Below are 22,567 nucleotides of genomic sequence, written 5' to 3' on the forward strand. Positions count from 1 at the left end.
GTTAGCGCAAGACATGCGGTTCAGATTGCTGCGCGGATAAACAAGCATAAGGTTGAAGTCGAAGACGTGCATGCTTTCCATCTGAATACGCGTAGAAGCTTCCGGCAAACGGAAGTCCGCACATCGCCAACCGCTCTTCCCAAGCTTGCCGTCATACTGGTGTGGATAGTAATGCCAATTAAGCGCTGACGGCTATCAGACGAACTGCAGTTACCAGGACTACGGTGCCTTCCTGCAGCGGTCGCTGAGCAGGTATATTCGTGACGTGCTTAACCGTAAACGCTTCACACTTTCGAGTGAAAGGTGCTGCTTCTTCACCGCATGCATTCAGCGTGACTTCAGCACAGCTCTCCCAGAACGGCACACGATCCCACTTCAAGCTGCCCTTTGGCGTCAGAGGTGAAGTGAAAAAGTTCGCTAATAACGAACTTCCTGACACACGCCAAGACTGGAGAATTAAAAAACGAAGGCCACAATATAGAAGAACGGAAAATGGTAAAATAAGAAAATCACAAAAACTACAACTAAACAGCAGATTCCAATGAGCAAAGCTCGAAGCTCGCCAATACTTATTTTTGTCATCGAAAACGCGCTCTATTCCCCCTCTCTATATTTTGTAACCGTTCCGATCAATTGCGTACTAAATCGGTGAACGTGAACGAATCGCAGTAGAGAAGCATCAGTTTAGTCCACAAAGTATCTGGTATACACGGGTCGCAGAGGAAGCAAGCAAGCATTCCGGTCGCAGTATGCATTGCAGTCGGAATAAGGATAAAGCGCAAAACCAGCTTCATCAATGCAGGTACACGTCGTCCTGCACACTCTAAGCCAAGGGCAAATTTATGGGAACGGGGCGGGGCAGCGTTGCCCCCAACCTCCCTCCCCCAAGCGAGAAAATTTACATAGCAAAACCATGTCCTACCCCATTTTCGAGTCAAATAAGCCGAACAAATGCATGGCTCAGATGGGACACCACCCCCTCCAAGTGAGACGCATAAATTCGCCCCTGCTCTAAACGCGAGCCAAATTCTAAACTCGGGGAACAGCGCGTGTGTCTGTGAAAGAGAGAGAGAGACAGAAGGATCATGCCAGAAGAGCCCACAGAGATACCAATGCTAAGCATCAATACATTCACAGGACAGCTAGACCCACATGCTCTAGACGTTTAGCAAATTCTCAACTCGAGGGATAGCGCGTGTGTCTGTGAAAGAGAGAGATAGATAGGATCATGCCAGAAGAGTCCACAGAGATACCAATGCTAAGCATCGATACAATCACAGGACAGCCAGACCCACATGCTCTAGAGGTTTAGCAGAGCGTTCAAGGTTCAGCTCTAGGCACGTCCGCTCGACAGACATGTGCTGCCGGATTCCAGGCTGCACGAGCGGCAGCTGGCACGCATCCTGCGGAATACAGCCCTCACGCACAAAAGGGCTCCGTGTCGTTGTCCTACGCTTCTTCATTATCTTACCGTCGTTCGCGTCGCGTCACAGGCTGCCGGGAATCCGCAAATAACAGCTGTCAAGTGCCTTTTGCCGGTTCGCGAAAGCGGACAGAGCTAGGAATGTACGGCGGTACTTCATTTTGTTTTGTTTTTTTTTCGCACTCTGCGCTGCTGAGACAAGCTTGAGCGAGTCGGGACCTGTTCAGATTCGCCCACAGGCAGAAGCTACACACTACTGAGCACTGTGATGCCAACAGCTTGAGAAGATAATGTCGTCTGTAATTGCATTTGCAAGACGGCACGAGAGAAATCGGAAAATGCTTTGATGCGCACAATCTTGAATTAACTTAGACGGTGCTTATTTGCATGCGTGCAGCCTTTGTGAAATATATACAGCACGATGGGGCTGGTTATATATGCTGTGTAGTAGAGCTCTTTTAGCACCCGTGGAAATCCATAGCTGCGGAGCGGTGAGGACGAGAATTGCTCTCTTCTTCAAGAAATTTGTAACGCTGGCGATGCACATCAACAATAATGCTCAACAGTTTCGGAAGGGAACAGCAGTTTACGATAGGTAGCCAGGTGCGGGCAACGGTAAGGGAATACACCTCCTTAGGTCAGGCAGCGACCGCAGATCCGGGCCACATGAGCAGAGTGTGTCAGGGAAAAAACGTGACTTAATGACAACCTGGTCGAAATCAAGGAAAAATGGGCATGGGCAGGACATGTAATGCGAAGACAAGTAACCGATGGTCCTTAAAGGGAGACTGAAGCACTTTTTCTGAAAATCGGGCTGGCAGCGGCATCCTGTAGTTTTTCATGCTGTATACTGGAATATCGCAACCAATTAAGGCAAAAACAAGCGCGAATTGCCTTTTTTAGCCGAAATATGCGGCCTGTGCCGCGGGGCACGCCGCGCGGCGCGCCGCCGCCCGTGATTGGTCAAGAGAGGTCGTGACGTCACTTTGAGGACTGGAGAAGCTGCCGATGCGGACCCGGCGCTGCGTTGAGGGCAGATCGCAGCTTTCCGTGTCGTTGTAAAAGCGAATACGGCGACTATTTTTTTTTACTGACCACCGAAGAAAAGGATACTACAGTTTGCTCATTCCGCGTAATGCCTGAAACCAAAAAAGACACAAGCAAAAAATTCTATGCCTAGCACAAGCATACGCCAGCGTCAAAGACGCGATACAGACCATGCGTAAAAGGTGCCAGCACAACATCGGCTAATACTCAAGTCAATTACCACCACCGGACGCCTCCTGGCTCGCCCGGAAGAGCGTCATCCTAAAGAAAAGGCCCAAAGCACTGTGTAAATCTTGTTCTCAGTACCCGGCGTTGCAGGTTGGGGCAAGAAAGTATTTCAAGTGAACGATGAAGGAGCACAAAGTTGGTGTCAAAATTAGCGAAGCGCAGTGGCCAAGCACTGCGAGGCATGTGACCACAAGATAGTGACGCAATCATGGTGCGCTGGAAACCAAGCCAAATACGCGCACAAATACGCTTCACTCCTGGCGCGTTCAGCAGATGCCAGAAAATATTAATCGCTGCCTCGGAAACGTTCGCCCTTCCTAGATTTGCAGTTTAGGTTCAGTGAAGTAGTTGCCAACTATATGTGTGTTTAAAAGCCAAGCTAGCTGCAACTCGCCCGCTGCCACAACTTGATGAAGAAACCGAGTAAGGTTGCGGTGTTTTTTTTGCAAAAACTCGGTTGGCATTCATTTCACTCATAAATTTGCATCCGAAATCAACGTCGAACGCTTTCATTTTAATTGCTTAGCTAGGATTAAACGAGATGCCGCATATGAAGAGCTTCGATGCTTGCTTGCTTTGCTTTATTGTGCTTTGCTCTGCTTGCTTGCTTGCTTGCTTGCTTGCTTGCTTGCTTGCTTGCTTGCTTGCGTGCTTGCTTGGAGACGTCGAACCGAGTATAAAATCACTAACCGAGCCTTGCTGAGCACGTCTCAGGTGGTCTGGCCGCACCTAAGCTGAGGAGAGCGACACATGCTCAAGCCTCTATAAGGTTTCTTCAGGGGCTAAGTGAGCATGTTTCTACTTTTAAAAGAGGCGCTTCTTCGGAATGGTGACACGCCTCTTATGCGCGAGGAAATCGATGGAACTGTGTCATGGTTCAGCCGCGCCTTTTCGACAGAAATCTCCAGAGATCACACTAGGACAAGCTCTGCCTGTAGCCGCTTTTACGAAAGTGTTTCGAGCAGAGTAAGCTTGCTTTAGTCGGCTTGAATTCTTTGTCACAGCAGCGAGCGGTTGCGCTGCGAGCTTGTGGTCTTGCGGAAAACAGTGGAAGACGACACAGTCGCGGCGTAGTTGTTCGTGGACACGAACGCAGAGTAGTACCTGTTGAATCTGATTCTCAAGGTCGGCTGACACGCTTTGTACGTCGCAACGCTCGCAGTACGAGGAACAACGCATGCAGCACGAGAAACAACGCGCGCTGAAAGCGCGCTCGCGTGCGCCGAAGCATCCCCGGCTCCTCAACATGACGTCACGCTGGCCGACATGGACGAGGTTTCCCTCTCCGCTGTTCCCCTCTCCTGCGCTCGCGTGGGGCGCGGGAAATTTAAACATCGCGTTTTTAATTGGTGATTGCGCCACTGTTTTAGCCAAAATCGAAAAAATAATTTCACAGACGTGATCACCAATGACACTACTTCAAAACCCTAGAAGGTTAGCTGATTCGAAAACCGCCTCAGTATCCCTTTAAAGACAGCGGACTGGATTCCAAGAGAAGGCAAGCGTAGCAGAACGTCAGGTGGCCGGACGATATTAAAAGGTTTGTGGGGATAGGGTGGTCACAGATGGCAGAGGGCAGGGTTAATGGGAGAGATATGGAAGAGGCATTTGCCCTGCGGTGGACATAGTCGGGCTGATGATGATGATCCTTTCATGGCGCTGAATATTAACATTGCTGAGGGGGTCACGAAAGAAATATATGTGACCACATAGATTGACCACCATGTGGAGGATGTACTATCGTGGACAACCGTAGCGCGAAGTTATCATTTCGAAAGAGCGATGACAGCTCCCCGAAAGTGACAGCGAACTTTGCTTATATTCTTATCTGTGTCATATTTTTTGTGTTTTGATGGTCGGTCGCGTCTGAATCGTCCCGTTCGCATTCGATTGCGCCCGCTAGTGAAATAGCTCTGGCTTGACGAACGACACTAATTTCTCCCACAAGGTTAAAACCTATTCAAACCAGATATAGTGACGTCATACATAAAAAAGGGCATCCACTATAGGATGGCCAGAAAAATAAGAATTCCCCTGTCTGCACCATCACTTGGCACAACGGTCTTTTAAAGAACAACACGAGTAATGAGTCTCAAATTCCATTAGGAAGAGCCAAATAGAACGATGAAAAAAACATCCCGCAACAATGGCCCCTAGACGCAAACAATACGCAGCAGCCACAATGCAACCCGTACAAAGCTTCCCAAGGACGCCGAGCCGCACGACGAAAAGCTGGAACTATATAACAACAGCGGTATCTAACGGGACTCCCGGAGATTCGAGCTGCCTGCATCCTCGGTGCAAGCACCCCACCGCGTAAGACACGTTCCCTCTATTTTAGGTGGTGACGCGACTGGCACGAGCACTTGGCTTGGCAGCCTACACGCTGCACAGTTGAAGGCGACGATTTAGTATTCAGGCTGGCACGAACAGTTGTCAAGCGCCGATTAACTCCGTCCACTACGCAGTCGCAGAGCAGTTTAGACTGTAGCAGCTAGCAAATGAAACAAAAAATTATCGCAGATACAAGCGCGAAATGCTGGTACAGAAATTCATTCCGACCAACTGCTTAGGCAACTGCCCACAAAAGCTCTTATATCCTACCGAGGCTATCATCTTCTTTTGCTTGCTACTCTCTCCTTCCAATGGATAAACTGCCCTCCGACTATCGTGGCCATGAACAACCTTGGTCAGGAGACTCGAGGCGTTTGCGTCTCTGCCCTTTAGTGGAGTACACGTAGGACTCCGCGAAACCTCTAAAATCATTATGAGGTGACGACAGCCCTAGCACACACTCTTCAAGACCCTTTAATTTTTAGAGGCGGCGTGATGCCATAGTATGCAGCTAAAAAACAAAATGCATGGCGCGACCACTACTGACAAAGGATCCATGCTTTCAAAGACCTGGTGCCGCAGTTCGGACGCAGAAAAATTGCCGCGACGTACAGGTCTATGGGTGAAAGTCTCGGGTCCAAGCACTAAACGCAAAAGAAAAAAGAAAAACACGAAAATTGTGGAGAGCAGCAAAAAAAAATGACGAAGGACATCACTTGACGGGGAAAAGCCTTTAACGTGTACTGAAAGGCGCCCGTCACTGTGCAACCGTCAAGTGAGGTCCTTCGTCATTTAAATTCCGGAGCCCTCAACTACGGCTTAGAAACTACCCCGTTTGCAGCCGCAGTTGACCCGACTTTTTCGGGATACTGTAGGTTTTGTGAGATGTGGGCAGACGCATACCATATGGTATGGGCCTGCCAGAAAAATCCGGGAATAAAGAGAATAAATCAGCCAACGAAAGAGGGCTGGGAGACGGCCCTGTCCGACTGCTTGGACCTGCAGTCCCAGAGAGCTCTGGTTCAAAGAGCGCGGGCAGCGGCTATACCGCCAGTGGTGTCCGGAATAAGGACTATACCACCTAGGCAAGGAAGCGGTGAAACCCTCCACTCTCCCCTAAATCCCACCCCAGTGCATCCAATAAAGTTTTACCACCACCGCCCAACTATGGCACGTCTCTCTCTCTTTCTTTTTTCTTCTTTCACTCCCACCTTCCTCCATTCCCTCACGGCGCGTTTGAAGTGTCCACCGCGAGGTCAGTTATTGCGCCATTTCCTTTCCTGAAAAAACGCTTTTTTTTTTTTTCAAAAGATTTCGGCGAACAGCTGTCGATGCTTTCCATCCTCCTTCTCGATGTTTGTCGGCCACTGTAGACGAGCGTAGCTGTGACGTGCCTAGGCTCTGTAGACGTGCCGTCTGCGTTCTCGTGACACATGCTTTCGTTAAAGGAGATTATTTTTTTATTTATGACAGGCACGCCGCAGACAGGAGTAACTACTCTGTCGGAACACTCACTATACGTGTCGCAGGCATGCGCGCTACTTGCGCCGCTCACAGCGCACGAACTGTTGCGAATGAACAAAGAAGCGCTGGCTACACGTTTCTATATACTATATTAAGGTGGCCCCAGTATAGTCGCGTACTAAGGGACTTCACCTTCTCAGCGAAATTTTTTGAACAACTTTCCGTACAGCTGAATAAACGGATGGCTGATTGAGATGTCGCAGGCCCATGAGGACACCCCATTGCCCTACCACGCGACCGTTCGGGAAGGGAGGAGGAAGGGTCCTTCTCGCCCGCCCTCCACGACCATGCATGCGACCCACGGCGGATGGCGAAACGGCTCACCAAGCACGACGACTGAATAACAACCAGGGGACGCTGCGCACCACAGCGCGAATAACCACGCCCACCGACCGAGCCGCCAGAACAACGCCAGGGGCTCGCGCAAGGGCAGGACTCAAGTACGCTCCGTGTCACTAAACCCGTGCACCGTTGGCGAACGCTGCAATCACGGAGGCTAATTAGGGATGGAATTCATGACCACGCGCCCGCGTAAAGAACGGTTCGAGATCGGGCTGCTGTGTCGGTGGTTGAGACCACAATGGCCAGTGCACAAGAGCCGGCGGGAAGTCATGTGTGCTTGCGAATAAGCCTTGACTGAGTGACACGGCAGCCCCGTGCTTCCACAAACGCTGCACGCTTATGCTGGGGTATTGGATACACGACGGCGGAATCAGTCGATACTGCACACACACACATGCAGGGTGCACCGACCGGGGCCGCTCGACGTGCCGAGCACAATGCGGGGAAGGGAGCGCCGATTTAATTGGTTCCATCAAGGCGGAAGGCGGCCTCGCCCAAAGGGAACACAACTTCACTATACACGAGGATGAGAGACACTGTATCGCACGCTGTAGAGTCACTTCGAACGATGCGGTCCCTTTGTTCATCCTCTTTCGGCGGTCGTCACGTGCCACTTCACGCCCCACCGACTGTCGCACGCGGCGAGCGACCCCGGCGAGCAGAGAAACGAGGAGCCCGTCGCAGCTGCTCTCGATGTCCGCGAGGTTAGCGGCGAGGCTGGCCGATGATGTCATCGTCTGCCGCCGGCGCCCAGTTATCGACGCGACTCCTGCTGCACTTGAGTCACTCTTAGCGCGAAAGTTGAACACCGAGGCGCAAGCCCCGGGATGTGTCAGTGCATCGTTTCACCAAGACACGCCCTCCGAAGGAAAAGGACCGCTGCGAGAGAGAGTTGTGAGGGTGAACTGAATAGCAAAAACTGTCTCTCTGCTTGGAATGCCGCTATGAATGCCAGGCATAGAAGGCATCTCCGAGAGTTTCGCTAAGCTCCATCAAGAGAAACAATATACGAAGGGGGCATTACAACGCACTGAGAAGCTTTCCAAGGATGTAACCCAGGTTACACTGGACGTCCACAAAAGTGTAAATGTAGACGCTGTAAATGCGTGGTATTAAAAAATATCTGCTGAAAAATGCCGCTCATTTGAAGGCTCCACTAAAGCGTCTGTCAAAGCCCATTTCCAGCTCTGGGACGTTAAACCCCACACCACAGCAAGCCTTATATCAAAACGTAAGAGTATAAGATAGTAATTTTACGAAGGAAAGGCAGGCCTACCGAGAAGGACAACGATGAATACAGGGAGACAGGATGCAATCTCTAGCTCTTATCGCTCCTCTTCAGTTCATTAGTACGGTACAACAGTCTCAGAGAACTTTTTTCTTCCCGGCCTACAGCATACTGGTACAAGCAGAACGTGCACCGCAGGCAAAACACGCAACCGCGGCCACTCCACAACAAAACGAGCGCTGCTTACGCGGATAAGGCAACAGCAACAACAAGGTGTATTGCGATAACCAGAGCATGGGAAAATGCGCACTGCCCGCGTTCGTCCGTCCCCGCAGACCATCACGGTGGGCGCGTACACGACTCCGCACTGCCGGCGGGGCAGAATAGAAGAAAAAAAATCAAACCGCGACAAAACCGCGCTGGTTGTGTTACGCCACATCCGCGTGAGTGTCGCATGCCTGAAAAAAAATGGGGTCTTGCTGTACCGCCGTCTCCAACCAACCTCTGACAGCCTGCGCGAGAGTCACGTAACACCAGCGCGCTATTTCCACGGGACGTCAAGATGGAAAGAAGCAAGGAATGTTTAAAAGAAAGGAAGGAAATAAACCTTGAGGCACAGACAGGCTCCAGACGAAATGCATTCAGTCTCGTCCGAGGTAAATAAAATCCCACGGGAGCTGCTGCGTGGAGACTTCCCGACCGCGTACGAAGGTGTACACGCCCTTGCCTTGGAGATCCGAATCATTCCATTCATATCGCGCCACCGTTTCGACGCGGTGCGATGAATGGGAGCATAATTACGCCGAGAACTGGGCTTCGGACCCAGGCAACTCTAGCATTCCTTTGCCAGGAGCGTAGGTGCCCGCGTCGTTCCCAGCGAGCGGGCAGCTGTCGGCACAGCACACGCTGAAGCGCACGCGAAGGGGCATAAAAAAGAAAATGTGGCGGCCGTGGAGCAGGCAGAATGGACGCTATATACAGCTGGCATCGCGGAATGCCGCATCCACGACCCGCGGAGTGCGATATGGTGCTGTCTGCGGAGCTATAATGGATCCTCTGAAACTGAATAAAAAAATAAAACGCAAGAAATAGAGTGCGGAAGGAAGGTGCGAAATTCCTTCTCCCTGGCGGGCTCCCATGTACGCATTCCGCAAAGCCAGAGACCCAAGAAGTGTACATTAAAAAAAATTAAGCCACGCGAAGCTGATGTTGCGCCCCTGAAGGGCCATTTCGGAGTTTATTCAGTGTTTCCCTTTTTTTTTTTTTTTGGGGGGGGGGGGGGGGAGGGGGGTAAGAAATTTCGATCGCGTGAACTAGCAGGGCACAAACGACTGTTACTTAATAAAACACAAATTCGAATGAAAACGTAGCGACACGTCAGGGCAAAAAAAACTGAACTCCGAATTCTTCAAAGCGCACTGAATCCCGTCAACCGAGCACCGTTCCACAATTTGGCAGCACTAAAGTAGAAACTATACAGCTGTAACCAAGAACTATCTGTTCGAATTCTCGAAGCCGCTCGCGAACAAGAACGGGGTTTGATTGTCCGGCACTTGTGGTACCGTGCGCCGAGCTAATCACGACTGGTGAAGTGACGAATGTGAGCCATTCACGAATCGCTCTTACACGAAAATTGCAAGGCTATTTCGGTACATGGTTGGCTGACGGCAGCCGTAGCTTCCAATGCGTGCCAATAGACTGTGGGACACTTCTGCGAACGCTTTCAGAGGAAGGACGGCAGAGACGTCCGTCCACGCGAGGGACGATCACCGCCAGTGCAGTTGTCCCCGAGACAGCGGCTGGGGAGTACGCACCAGAAACCGGCTCCGTGCATCGATCCCCGCCCCTTCCAAAACTTTCTCCGCGCCCAAACCGGTCAAAAACTGCGCGCGCGAAGAGGCGGCGTCCACGCGCTATGACAGGCTCACCGCAAATCGGTTCCAAATCTCCTTGTAGAGTCGGTCCGAACCCATGACAGCGGCGGCCCAGTCACAACAACACTACTCATGCTTCACGCGTCAATCCTCCACACATGCGCGCACACCACACACAATACGCGCGACGTCTTCGCCTCTCGGGTCAGGCCACCGCCGGCGAACGTCATCGCCCAGTCGGACAAGAGCCGGCGGCACTATGCGGCGCAGCCATGACGACGGCGTGGCAGAGTCACGTGACGCAAAATCTGAGTCACGTGGCTCCTTCGCGAGCGGCGTCTGCTACGCTGCTCGCTACAGGTCCAGCGGCGGCACGGAAGCGCGAGCGTGCGCTGGGCGGGTGCCCCCCCCCCCCCCCCCCCCCCCCCGCTTCCTTTTTCTTTTTTGTTTCATTAAGCCAATCTCGCGAATCTCGTCACACCTGTTTCCCACGCGGCTTGCCGTTGGCCGAGGGGCTCAGGCGTGGCGGGGAATTTGAACTGTACCGCTGCAACAATAAACAACGAATGCCGCAATGGTGAGACAGTCGCGGCTGTCGCGTAGTTCGAGGCAATGAGAACAAGAGTGCACTGTGCTTATCACGGCGTAAACGTCCGCTTTAGACTGCAGCGTCCTTCTTTTTTATTTTTTCCTGGTAAAGCAGGATTAGCCCTGTACCTCACCCGCTTTGTGTGAGGTACAGGTGCTATTACCTGTAGTCATCCGACTACAGGTAATAGCATTGCAAAAATTGGATATTGTGGGGTTTAACGTTCCGAAACGACGCATAGGCAATATGAGGGAGGCCGTAGTGGAGGGCTCCAAATTAATTTAGACCAACTAGAGTCTTTAACATGCGCTGATGTCACAGCATAGGTCCGCCTTTTGCGTTTCGCCTCCATCGAAACGCTGCCGCCGTGGACGAGATTGAGCCTGAGGCCTTCTGCTCAGCAGCCGAGCGTCCTAACACCGCTGAAACACTGTCTGATAGCATTGACAAAAACGCAGAATGAGACTGCGAAATGAAGTAAATACGACAGGCGCTCTGAACGACAAACGGCAAGATGTTAAATGCGATCAAGCAGGAAATCCGGGAAACGCGAAATGACCTGATATAACTTTAAGTCTGGGACGAAAAAGAAAGGGAAAAAAAATGAATTCGCAGCCGACAGGATTCGAACCTGTGCGGGGAGACCCCAATGGATTTCGAGTCCATCGCCTTAACCACTCGGCCACGACTGCGGGACGGGCAGGACAGCAAAAATAAGCGCAGCACTGAATGCGCCAGGCTAAGTAAGGTACAGCTAGAGTCCAGGTTCTATATGAACCCTTTTTTCTTTTATAGAGACGACAGCTTGACTATAGGCAAAGTGGTAACAAAACGGCCAAGTCTGCACAAAGTATGAAGGAGGAAGGTGTCAATTGTACCTAACACGCATCCATGAAAGGCATTCACTCGTCTTTAGTGCAACGCGGTCCGCTCACAGTTCACAAAGCCAGAAAAAAAAAAAGCATCAGGTGAAAGGACAAATCTACACGCCAAACGACTCAACGCGCAGACAGCGACATTAAACCCAGCGAGCTTTGCGCACGTCGGTAACGAGCGCTTATTAAAAGTTAATAAAACACTAATTTATGTTCTCTGGCTGTACCGCCCATTTCCTCACACTACTCAAGAGCTGCTGCAGCAACCACGACTGCTGGCCTCTGTCTGGAGACTGCTTGAATGGCCCTGTTATCTGAGCGGTGTTTGCGCAACCTGCCGGCATCGTAAGGGCCTCGCGCGAACGGGACATGAAAGACGTACAAGTAAGGACAAAGCGCTGGAGCAACGAAGTACCGAGCTCAATCACACAAGCGGCGACATCAATGCGAAACTAAGGTAAAATTAACAACGCGGGTTCCATCTGATGGAGAGCAATCTAAAACGCAAAGTCTGCACAACGTACGTGGCCAAGAAACGCTGGGAACAACATTTGCGCTGAGCTAATCGAAAACCTTCACAGACAGCGCCCATTTGGACCCCGTTGTGGTATTTCAGTGGCCTTGGTAGTACGTACAGCACTGTAACCACGGGGTCTTGCAGCAGAGAACAATGTCGCGGTTCGATAACCAGCCACAGCGACCAGATTTGGATATAAAAATGACAAACATCCGGGGAAGGGGTCAAAGAACACAAACAATTGTAAATTAAATAAAGCGAAGCTAACCGTAGACTCTATTTCAGCAACGATGAATGATACAGCACAGCGATTTGAAGATAATCACTTCAGGCATAACTTCCTCGGATGAAACTGCTCTAACACTGTTTAGTTCCTCAATAAATCTGCAAATAATACATGAGCTTAGCTATAGCAGAATGATTCCTCTATCTTGCACCGTCATGCCTGCTGTGGGCTATTATAGGTGACCGTCACGCCAGGAAGTCTGTTTCAGCCGGAACGACCATGGTAGCCTTCAAGTCGCGGTAGACTGCACCATGATCGATCTAGGAGACATTATTCTGCGCACTCGTTTATACTTTGCCATGGTCTACACTTCCGCCCAAGAACCAGGTGAGGGCGTAGAGGGCCGCGGAAATCGCAAAATTGCGCTGGCAGGGATACAAGACGACCCGTGTACGACCTCCGGTATATGCTGCGTATCTGACCTGACTACTTATTTCTTGTGCACCGTCCTAAGGGTCTAAGCCCCTTGAGCGAGTCCGGCGAATAACGATGAGCTCGTGAGCTCGATGAGCGCTTGACACCAGGATTACCATGGTTACCACGTGAAATGCCCAGGCAGTCGCTGGCCCAAGGTGGGACACGCCCAAATCTTACCGTTTCCTAACCGCAGCGGTAACGCCCCGTTACGCAGCATGGGGATGAAAACAGAAGCAGCGGGAGGCGGCGCATTAGCATAGGACATCTTGCCACGGCTGCAATCGCCTGATATGTAACTTTTTAATGCGGTGTCGCAGAGCCCGCTGCAAAGGAATGCTCCCCCAATAAAACTGCGACTGAAGGCGTGGTGGAAAGTTCGCATTTCTTGAAGTGATATGCTTCGGGTAGAAATTTAAGGTGATACATTTCGGAATTCCTGCGAAGTTCGCATTTATTTAATCCGCTATAGTTCATACAGAACTTCTCATGAACCTCGGGAAAACTTTTTTTTTTTTCTGGGCTGCGGTGAGAACGCGTGGGAGCTTAATTCCCAACTCATTCCTGTACTACGAGCACAGCCCAGCGCCCAAAATGGCGCCGACCATTGCCGCTTTATTTTTTTTTTTCAGTCTATAAGACGGCTGCCAAACTTCTCGCATGTTCCTTATTTATAATTCCGGCATGTTCAACGACAAGGAGTCTGGAGGTGCATAAAGTGTGCGCCACGCGCGGCTGTCCAACAAATTGCTCACGCGCCTGCTCGGAAACTCTCAGGGCGACGTCGAATGGTTGACAGCCGAACTTGTAGGCGGCCACCTTAAAATACTGACAACTGGCCATGACCGCACTTCAAAAGACTAGTCGCACAGTCCGCGAGAACAGTTCACAGCCACCGCCGACAGGCAAAAGCGGACCACGAATCATCCGAGACTGCGGCCTGTTGTTGGCACCTGCCCATCTTTAGATGCTTTTTTGGACTTGTTTCCTTTTGGTTACTTTTTCTGTATGTATGACTGTCTTGCGACGTTGCCTTTCCTCGAACGTGGGTATTTTGCAACCAAAAGTTTTCTTTGTTTCATTTAGTCCACATGAACCAGACTGCATGCATAATTTTAGTCCCTTTCATGCAACAGCCTCCTGCGTGAAGCTACCGATACGTTGTAAATAAATAAATAAATAAGCGCACGGACGCTCTCGCTGAGAGAGATCAGCAAAACTGGTGCTGGTAAAGACATTCCTCGGATGAACACGTAGATCTCGTAGCTCGCTAACATCACTGACCTAATGACGTCATGCGCTGTACGCGAGAATGAAATCAGTGGCGTTGGGTGTGAAAAGCCGATTGCAGACAAAGGAAAGGCGAGGAGCCGAACACAGGCCTGGTGAGCTGACACACAGATGGGAGAGGAGTGAAACAGACAAAATCAAAGCGCGAGACAAACGACGCGCACACAAACTACAAGGGCTAAGTAAGCGACATAGCTGCACCCTATAAATGCTCATTGTTTTCCCAATAAAGTACACACGCAATTTTGCTGCTGCAAGGAAAATTACAGCACTGGCTCTTTGAATCGCGTGCACAATAAATAATAGATACAAGCGCAAATATTTCTCAATTACACAACGTCAACGTTGTCGGCTTAGGAAATGGCAGATCCCTGAGCCCCTGGCAGGCGTATGTAGCAAATGAAAAAAAAAATAAAACAACAAATGACAGACGTCACAGCACTCATTTCAACCGCTGGCATTGGTTTCGGAACTCTACAGCCCTGCGCACGACCGTTTGACGGCGACCGCGTGACAGATCCTAAATCTTGAACGAACTGGTGGCGCCATCTCCGTTCACGGCTAACAAGCTGCCGACGGCGCGTCAGCCATTGACTCCGAGATCCGTTACACGGCCACATGAAAGCTGATTGATTCTATTCGCGAAAACAGGCAAATTGCATGCGTGGGAATAATTCCAAAAAATCCCCATGGTGTGACACTGAAACTGGCCTCTATAAGCACGCTGCCGTTTTCGTTCTTGTTGTTCTTCTCTTAAAACCGCTTATTTGTCCGCAGTCTAGCACGATACATTACAAATAGTTTAACCAGAGTCCCTCAAAGTATTGAGGGACTCTGGTTTAACTATGTACTCTTTATAGCAAGAAAGGTACTATCAGCGTCAAACGAAACGCGAACAAGAAAACTGAAACGGGAACAGCAATATTAGATGTTAGCGTACTTTGATTTTCACTTACGTGAGGCAGAGATCCCTGCGTTGCACTGCTAATTGACCCTCACTTCCTCCGCCTATTCGCTGCTAAGATGGATCGCTGCAGCCGTTTAGCTTGCTGTTGCTCCAAATGAGAGTCGGTGCAGCCATTATATAAACGCCCAAATAAAAAAAAGCCACGCCAAGCCAACAATGATTTCAACATTAAGTGTAACTATTACTACTATAAATCCTCGCGCGCGCGCGCGCACACACACACACACACACACACACACACACACACACACACACACACACACACACGCACGCACGCACGCACGCTCGCACACGCTTGAGCGCGTTGACACGACATACTGTATGGATGCTTGAACATGAGGGCATGCAGCGTGCGCACGCTAAAGCAACCAATGACTGTGGCAGTACAGAAATACCTGCAACTGGTATACATCAAGCGAAACCATGAAAACACGCGATTTCTGTGATCCATCCAACGAGTTCGCGAACGCGCACAGCTGCAGTCACAGATGTTTGACTCGTATAAGAAAGCCCTGCAACGAAGCTCCTGCTGACGCACGGTGAGAGCTTCCCAACAGTTACAACAGAAAGGTGCTGAGGCTAGCCACGTGGGCTAGCCCCAGAATCTGGGAGAAGCAGAACTGAAGTTCAGAAGTGCAAGATGCCGGGCTAGTTGGTAATCCATGATGAAATAACAGCGCAAGGAACGGGACGAAAACACGAAGGAAGAAGACACAGACACGGGCGCTGACTAACAACTGAAATTTTATTTCGAAGCAGGACACATATATAAAGTACAAAGAGGGGGGTGTGTCCAAGGCGATCCTGCACAATCACCGAAACAGTGTAGTCACGTCCAAGGGTAAAAACGATAAAAAGGTGAAAAAGCCGAAAGAAAGACAAAAAGCGATAAAACCACGGTGTAAGAGGCCGGGACGGAAGTAAAAGCGATGAAAACGATGAAAACGGATATGCACATAGCCAAAAGGCAAAAAAACAGCGTTAAACTAACGTTGAAAAACGGAACTAAAATCGCGCACGAGGTGATTAACAAAAAACACAGAGAGGGGCATTTAAGAACTCTTTGTACTTTATATATGTGTCCTGCTTCGAAATAAAATTTCAGTTGTTAGTCAGCGCCCGTGTCTGTGTCTTCTTCCTTCGTGTTTTCGTCCCGTTCCTTGCGCTGTTATTTCATCACAGAAGCAGAACGGTGGCGTCACCTTTTGAATTACAGTGAATTCACATTCCTTCACTTCCAAGCATGCTAAGGCACATCTACGTCGGACTACTGATTAAAATACACTATGCACAAATAGTTCCACAGAATCCGAAACAGAAGAAAACAAACGTAGATTTCAACACGCCACATGACCAACAGCGATCAACAATATATCCAACGAGCAACGATACGCCACATGACAAACAAACAAGAATAAAGAAAGAAAAGGGATTAGTAATGAAAGGGGACATCCAGTCCGGCATGGCACATGCCATTTTTAAATGCGACAAGAACGACATTTCTTCGGGGTGCATGGTCTAACTGCTAACTAATAACGCATAGATGTGATAGCGGCTTGTTATTTTCAACTGTTTTCAAACTCGCAACATGCAACTGTTACAAAAGGATCACTAGATTGCCTTCGCAAACGCCACCGTTACACCGGTCGCGTCCTACAACTACAAAATGAACGATACCTGTTTTAAACGCCATAACAGCATGACGGCACTATGTGAGAATATTATAACCGTTACACAATGCCATCAACTGAAACGCAATGCATGCATTACGTTTGTTTCGGTGATACGGACACCGGCAAAAAGTACTGCAGCTGAAGAAGCCCCATGGAAGCATTAGAAATGGAAATGGAAAGTTCAAAACTATCCCACTGAAACAGCGCAGAATGGTGGGGCGCAGATTCAAGAAACACGCACAGTATGTGCGTGTTTTTCAAGTCTGCGTCAGTCCGCTCAATGCATGCAGTTTCTTCAGGATGCCGCACCAACTCGCCGATATATGTCCGTGGTGCTGGGAGTTCGCAAACGATTTACCTCTTTACGAATGCTGAAATCCCTGGCCATAAGCGCTGAACTGGCTTATTAGAAAGAAGGGAGCCTTCCTCATACGTTACCATCCGACCGCGTACACGCAGCGAAAATTCCCGGAATTCTGTTTCCGACAGCCAGACTCATGCCCCCCGTACCAGTGACACATCCAAAAAAGAAAAAAAAACAGCGGTTGGAAACCTACACCACATGTAAAACGCACAGCCGCCCTGCAGGGGAACGAAACGTTGCAGAGACGGCTGCGGTTAGCTCTGCAGCCACGGGCCGATCAAGTTTCAAGCGGACGCGCACACGCAATCCAAGCGGCCGAGCCGCGGACGCTAAATGTTTTACCGGTTTTACCAGTCGCTTCGATTCCGGCTAACGATGAAAACTTCCTAGTCGCCTTCCTCATCTGTGCCGCAATGCCATGGAGAAGACAACGGGGCACGAGCAACGCTTGGGCATAATATACACATGCGTGAAAGGCCTCCCGATCTCGAAGAAAAAGAGACGGCGCATGCGAACTCTCAAAAGTGCATCGCCCGCCCCGAGTGTAAGCATGACCACAAGGGCTAGAGAAAAAAGCTTTATAAACAAATGAAAATCTGAGACGTGGCATGCCGAGGAGAGGAGCAGACACAGTACCTTCGTTTTCCGCGAAGCTGCAGGCGTACATCCGCACGTCACATGTTCATCGTATCCATCACAAACACACGCCGCGATGTTAACTTGAATCACCGTTCAAATCGTTTTCGCGCTAGTCGCCATGTTGTAACTCGCTCGAGCGCAAATGCGTACGTCGGCACGACGCCAGCGGCGCTTGGCGGCCGCTGCCGGCATCCATGCACGCTACAATGGTCACGTGGGCAAAGTCACGTGGACATACGTGTGTTTTGCAGAGAAACTTGCTTTAAGAAGGTGCAATGCGGAGATGCCCGCCGCTGGCAATTGGGGCCGCGGAGATGCCCGCCGCTGGCAATTGGGGCGGCAGAGAAATTTTCGACTGGAGTTTGACACCCCCGATAGCCTCAAACAACATCCTTTCCTTTGATAGAAGTTTCGTGCTTCCACTTCAAAGTGCTCAAGTAAGACAAAAACAAAATGCCGTTGCTGAAGTCACGTGGACAACCGTTTTGTTTTGCAGAGAAACTTGCTTTAAGAGGGTGCAATGCGGAGAGGCCCGCCGCCGGCAATTTGAGCCGAAGAGAAATTTTCGACTGGAGTTTGACACCCCCGATAGCCTCAGACAACATTCTTTCCTTTGATAGAAGTTTCGCGCTTCCACTTCGAAGTGCTCAAGTACGAGGAAGAGAAATTTTCGACTGGTTTTCTTTGATAGAAGTTTTGTTGGAAAATCAAGAATGAATTCATAGATATTTAATCAGCTTTTGGTTACAGCCATTCAATAACAGAACCTGTTACTGTGCATTTGTTTTTATTTCGTTGCTTGTTTTCATTTTCTTTTCTCCTTTCTTTGCACCTAGGATTGTAGTGCGTGATACGGTTAACACTCTGTTTATGTAGTTATAGGAGGCCCTATATTTGCTATTCGACTGTTGGGCTTCCTGCTCTAAATATACCCTGTAAGCATGCAATGTACTTTAAACACAAAATAAAAATTAATTTTCAAATGCCGGAAAATAGCAACTTAAGCAAATTATTTATCTCTGACTCCCTCGAAACTTCTACGGTTTATTAGACGTCGACTGCGACTCACCCCGTCCTTTCTGCGTTTTGAACACTTCGCTTATGCTTTGAACTTATAAGTTTAATGATTGCGATGATATTTATATAACAGAAGTGCAAGACTACAAAAATATAATAGCAAACAAGGAAATTAATATATTTTATTTATTTTTTAAATTTCAAATACACTTAAAAAAACCCGAAAGAGGCGGGTTCGATACCGGCTGCGGCGGTTGAATTTCTTTGGAGGAGAAATTCTAGAGGCCCGTGTACTGTGCGATGTCAGTGCAGGTTAAAGAACCCCAGGTGGTCGAAATTTCCGGAGTTCTCCACTACGGCGCCCCTCATAGCCTTAGTTGCTTTGGGACGTTAAACCCCGTAAACCAAACCAAACCAAATACACTTAAAAAAAGGCCCCAGGTATGGGATATTACACGAGGGATAGCGTTGATACAACAAAAGCAGATAGAGAAAAGACATATCAGTTATTACATGAGTAAATATTTTTTCGATCAAAATCTTAAAATGTTGTAGATTCGAGCGGTGCATGGCACCAGCGGGAAGATCATTCTAGTTTTCAACAGTGAGGATGTAAAAAGAGAAAAGATGCGCAGTAGGATGGGCAGACGGCGGGTAAATACTTTTGGTTTGGCTGACACGTACAGTCGGGGACAAAAGTCTCCGGACCACGTGTTCCTCAAACGAAGCTTATAGCTCTACTATCAGACAGCGGCTGGAGACCGCACTTGTGAAGATGAAAGAACAAAAATTCAACTTTTACCTCCACAAGTTTGGTCTCCAGCCGCCGACTAATAGCAGAGCTATCGGCTTCGTTAGAGGAACACGTGGTCCGGAGACTTTTGTCCCTGACTGTACGTTGCGGAGTCCGGTGGTTCGAGCTGTGAATGATAAAATAATAGAAAAGACAAAGTCGAGAAATTTTATGTCGATTAACGCGAGCAAGCAGGTGAACTCTGAACTTCAGATAAATACAGCATAGTGAAATAGCTGTAGTTGGAGTAGATAAACCGGCAGCTCGATCCTGTACTGGTCCAAGCGTGTTAATAAAAATGCTTGATGCAGGTTACAAATAGCGTATGCATACTCTAATTTTGGTCGAGCAAAGGTTAGATAGCCCATAAGTTTTACCGAGATGGAGGCGAGTTTTGAGTGACGGCGGAGAAAACCAAGACATCGGTTAGCATCGTTTGTGGCTGTTGATATGTGACCGGACCAAGATAGATCGTGGGCTATGTTAATACCTAATTACTTGCATGAAGGAACATATAGGTGATTACCGAATCGAAAATGACGTAATTGGCTGGCTAGTAGGAGTGCTTTCGATGACATGATATGGCGGATGTTTTATTAGTATCGATAGTCATTAACCATTTATTACTCCAAGATTCAATGAGATTTACACCCAAGGGCGTCCGCAGAACTTTTTCCAGGCGGGCTAGGCTTGGAGAACAAACATTAGAATTTATTAATGAACAAAGAATTGAACTCAGTAAGCAAATTCCGATAACTTAATATCACCTAAGCGTGCTAATCAAGCTGTGTAGTTGTTTTCTACTAGTGCATATAATATCCGTAATTCCAGGGGGGGGGGAGGCTGCCCTTCTTTCCGGACGCCCATGTTTACATCGTTCTGTAATGTGGTTTTGTCGGCAGTGCTACGGATGGGGCGACAAATTACACAGTCATATGCGAACAAACGAATGTTGGAAGATATGTTATCCAATAATTCATCGATGTAAATGAGGAAGCAGAAGGGGCCGAGAACAGTACCTCGAGGTACTGCGAAGATGACACGGGACATTCGGGATGGGCACTTGTTAGTATATGCGAATTGCTGTCTGTTTGTGAGGAAGGAATAAATACAAGTCAGCACTGAAGGGTTAATATTTAACAACCAAGGTTTTTTTTTTTAAAGACATCTCTGAGGAACCTTACAAAATGCTTTTTCGAAGTCAATGGATACTGAGTCCGCTGGAATGTTATTGAGAACAGAGGAACTTAGGTGATTAACAAACAGTATGCTTGTTAGGTTTCGCAAGATAGTCCCTTAAAACCCTGTTGGCAAGGGTGGAAGAAAGTGATAGACGTTAAGAATTTAATTGTGCTAGAGTAGATTGCATGTTCGATTAAATTGGAAACAGCACTGGTGAGCGAGATAGGGCGGAAATTTTGACGTGAAGAAGATAGGACGTGCAACCGCCTATCTTGGCGCATAGGTGCAAAGTATGACAGTGTCCCGTTGATTTAACTAGCACACAGTAGAGAATTCAAGCGCAACTTTCCCCTCCGCAAGTATGGCTTGCAACCACCGGCTGATAATAAAGCTGCGCGCGTTGGTTGCCTGTCTCTTTTCCTGTGGAATTTTGTCCCCGATAGTACCTTTTTAGACACTGGAATAATCTTACCTACTTTTCAATCTGCCGGCACCATTCCAGATAAAACAGACTGCTGAAACGTGTGAGACAAGAGGACACTCGGGACATTTTTACTGTTTTCTTTTAGTATTTTAGAATTAATTCCATCAATGCAAGCTGATGACGTGGGTTTGAGCGACTCGATGAGCTTCATAATTCCGTAAGGTTCGAACGTAATGTAAACCTTTGTGGGATGGTCGAGGTAACTAAGTTCAGGTGCGTCGTCGTCCGTTTCATTAGTGAATACAGCAGAGGAAGTGCCGTTCAACAATGCAGCAGTTTCACCGTCAGGAACTGGGCAGTTGCGTGCGTCAAACAAGGATAAAGGTTTAGAAAACTTCGGTTTATTGACATTCCAGAACTTTTTGGGGTTAGAACGTAGCATTGTGGACAAAGTGGAGAAGTACACATTTTGCTTTGAGGGAAGTGATTTAAAAGTTTTTTCAGGCGCGAAATATTTTGACCAAGCGCTTACGCAAGTAGTGAGTTTGGCTATTCTACATAAACGTTTCATTTTATTGCGGAGGCGTTTGAGAGCTGAGTTGAACCGTGGTGATGAAGAACGTCTAGTTAATTCATTTGTAGGGATTGGAACGTTACGTGTAATACTGCGTGGTCACTGAGGCAGGGTAGGTGTACAAGAGATGAAACCTTATCAGCGTGGGAAGTTAACACGAGGTCGAGAATGTTAGAAGAGTTGTCACTAATGCGTGTGGGGGCCGGTAATATACTACAGTTGAGATAAACCAAAAGTCACGCAGGGTGTTAACAAAGATGCTTTCAGTGTTATATTTTGATATCGTATGAGCCAGATTAGACCAGGTTACGGACGGGAAATTAAAATAACCGAAAACGAGGATCGGAAAATTCGGCTGAACTGATGATATCAAGTGCAGGGCATAGTGAAAATTTACTACAAAATTACAGTTAGTGGCCGGCGGACGATAAAATACACTGCTAAGGCTCTACAGCGTTAGAAGAGTAAACGACGAAAAACAGAAAAAAAAGAATGAATAAATACTTCCTTCTGTCAGTAAACTTTCAATTTCAAGTCTAGCATGCGTCCTGTTCCCTCTCTCGCCCCCGTCTCGCAGGGAAACATGGAGGAAAAAAAACTGAGGAGGGAGCGTCCGGCGACAACCTTGAAGCCTAGTCTTAACAAGTAAAGATATAGCAAAAAAAAGAGAGTGTGTCCCCCCGTGATCGCACCACGTGATAGCGTGCGGTAAAGTCTAGCCCCGCTGCGCGCGCGCATGCGCCGATAAGCGCGGCGACTAACTGTAGATCAACTTCCTTGCTGTAGACGCCCGCGCCGCGGGTCGTGCATACGCGCGCACTAAAACATACCGCAATCAAAACATAAAGGACCGGCTCGGAGAGCGAAAAACTGAGGGAGAAAACGACTTCAAAACACTCGGCTTGCGAACGCTGGCCGCGTGACGTCATGCTCCCTCCTTAGTTTTTTTTTTCCTCCATGCAG

At 48.7% G+C, this 22,567-nt stretch overlaps 1 protein-coding gene and 1 non-coding gene across 3 annotated transcripts in view; both read right to left on the bottom strand.

Moving 5' to 3' along the window:
- Window positions 1–17,760, bottom strand: part of LOC149359157 (uncharacterized) — a 90,217-nt gene extending 72,457 nt beyond the window's left edge. The window contains exon 1 of one of the 2 annotated variants that reach the window (XM_089571401.1): window positions 17,612–17,760. Coding sequence is in view for 1 of the 2 variants with exons in the window: in XM_089571399.1 (XP_089427525.1) it covers window positions 10,055–10,099 (45 nt within the window). In the remaining variant the exon portion in view is untranslated. Of the gene's footprint in view, window positions 1–10,054; window positions 10,255–17,611 lie in introns of those variants that run through there. The other variant, XM_089571399.1, reaches the window with a different exon arrangement.
- On the bottom strand, window positions 11,200–11,281 carry TRNAS-CGA (transfer RNA serine (anticodon CGA)). Its single transcript has one exon. It is a non-coding gene; the product is annotated as a tRNA-Ser (tRNA).
- Window positions 17,761–22,567: the final 4,807 nt, after the last annotated feature.

The sequence above is a fragment of the Amblyomma mixtum genome, chromosome 2, assembly GCF_055824585.1.
Source record: "Amblyomma mixtum isolate Tamu chromosome 2, ASM5582458v1, whole genome shotgun sequence".
Classification (NCBI taxonomy): domain Eukaryota; kingdom Metazoa; phylum Arthropoda; class Arachnida; order Ixodida; family Ixodidae; genus Amblyomma; species Amblyomma mixtum.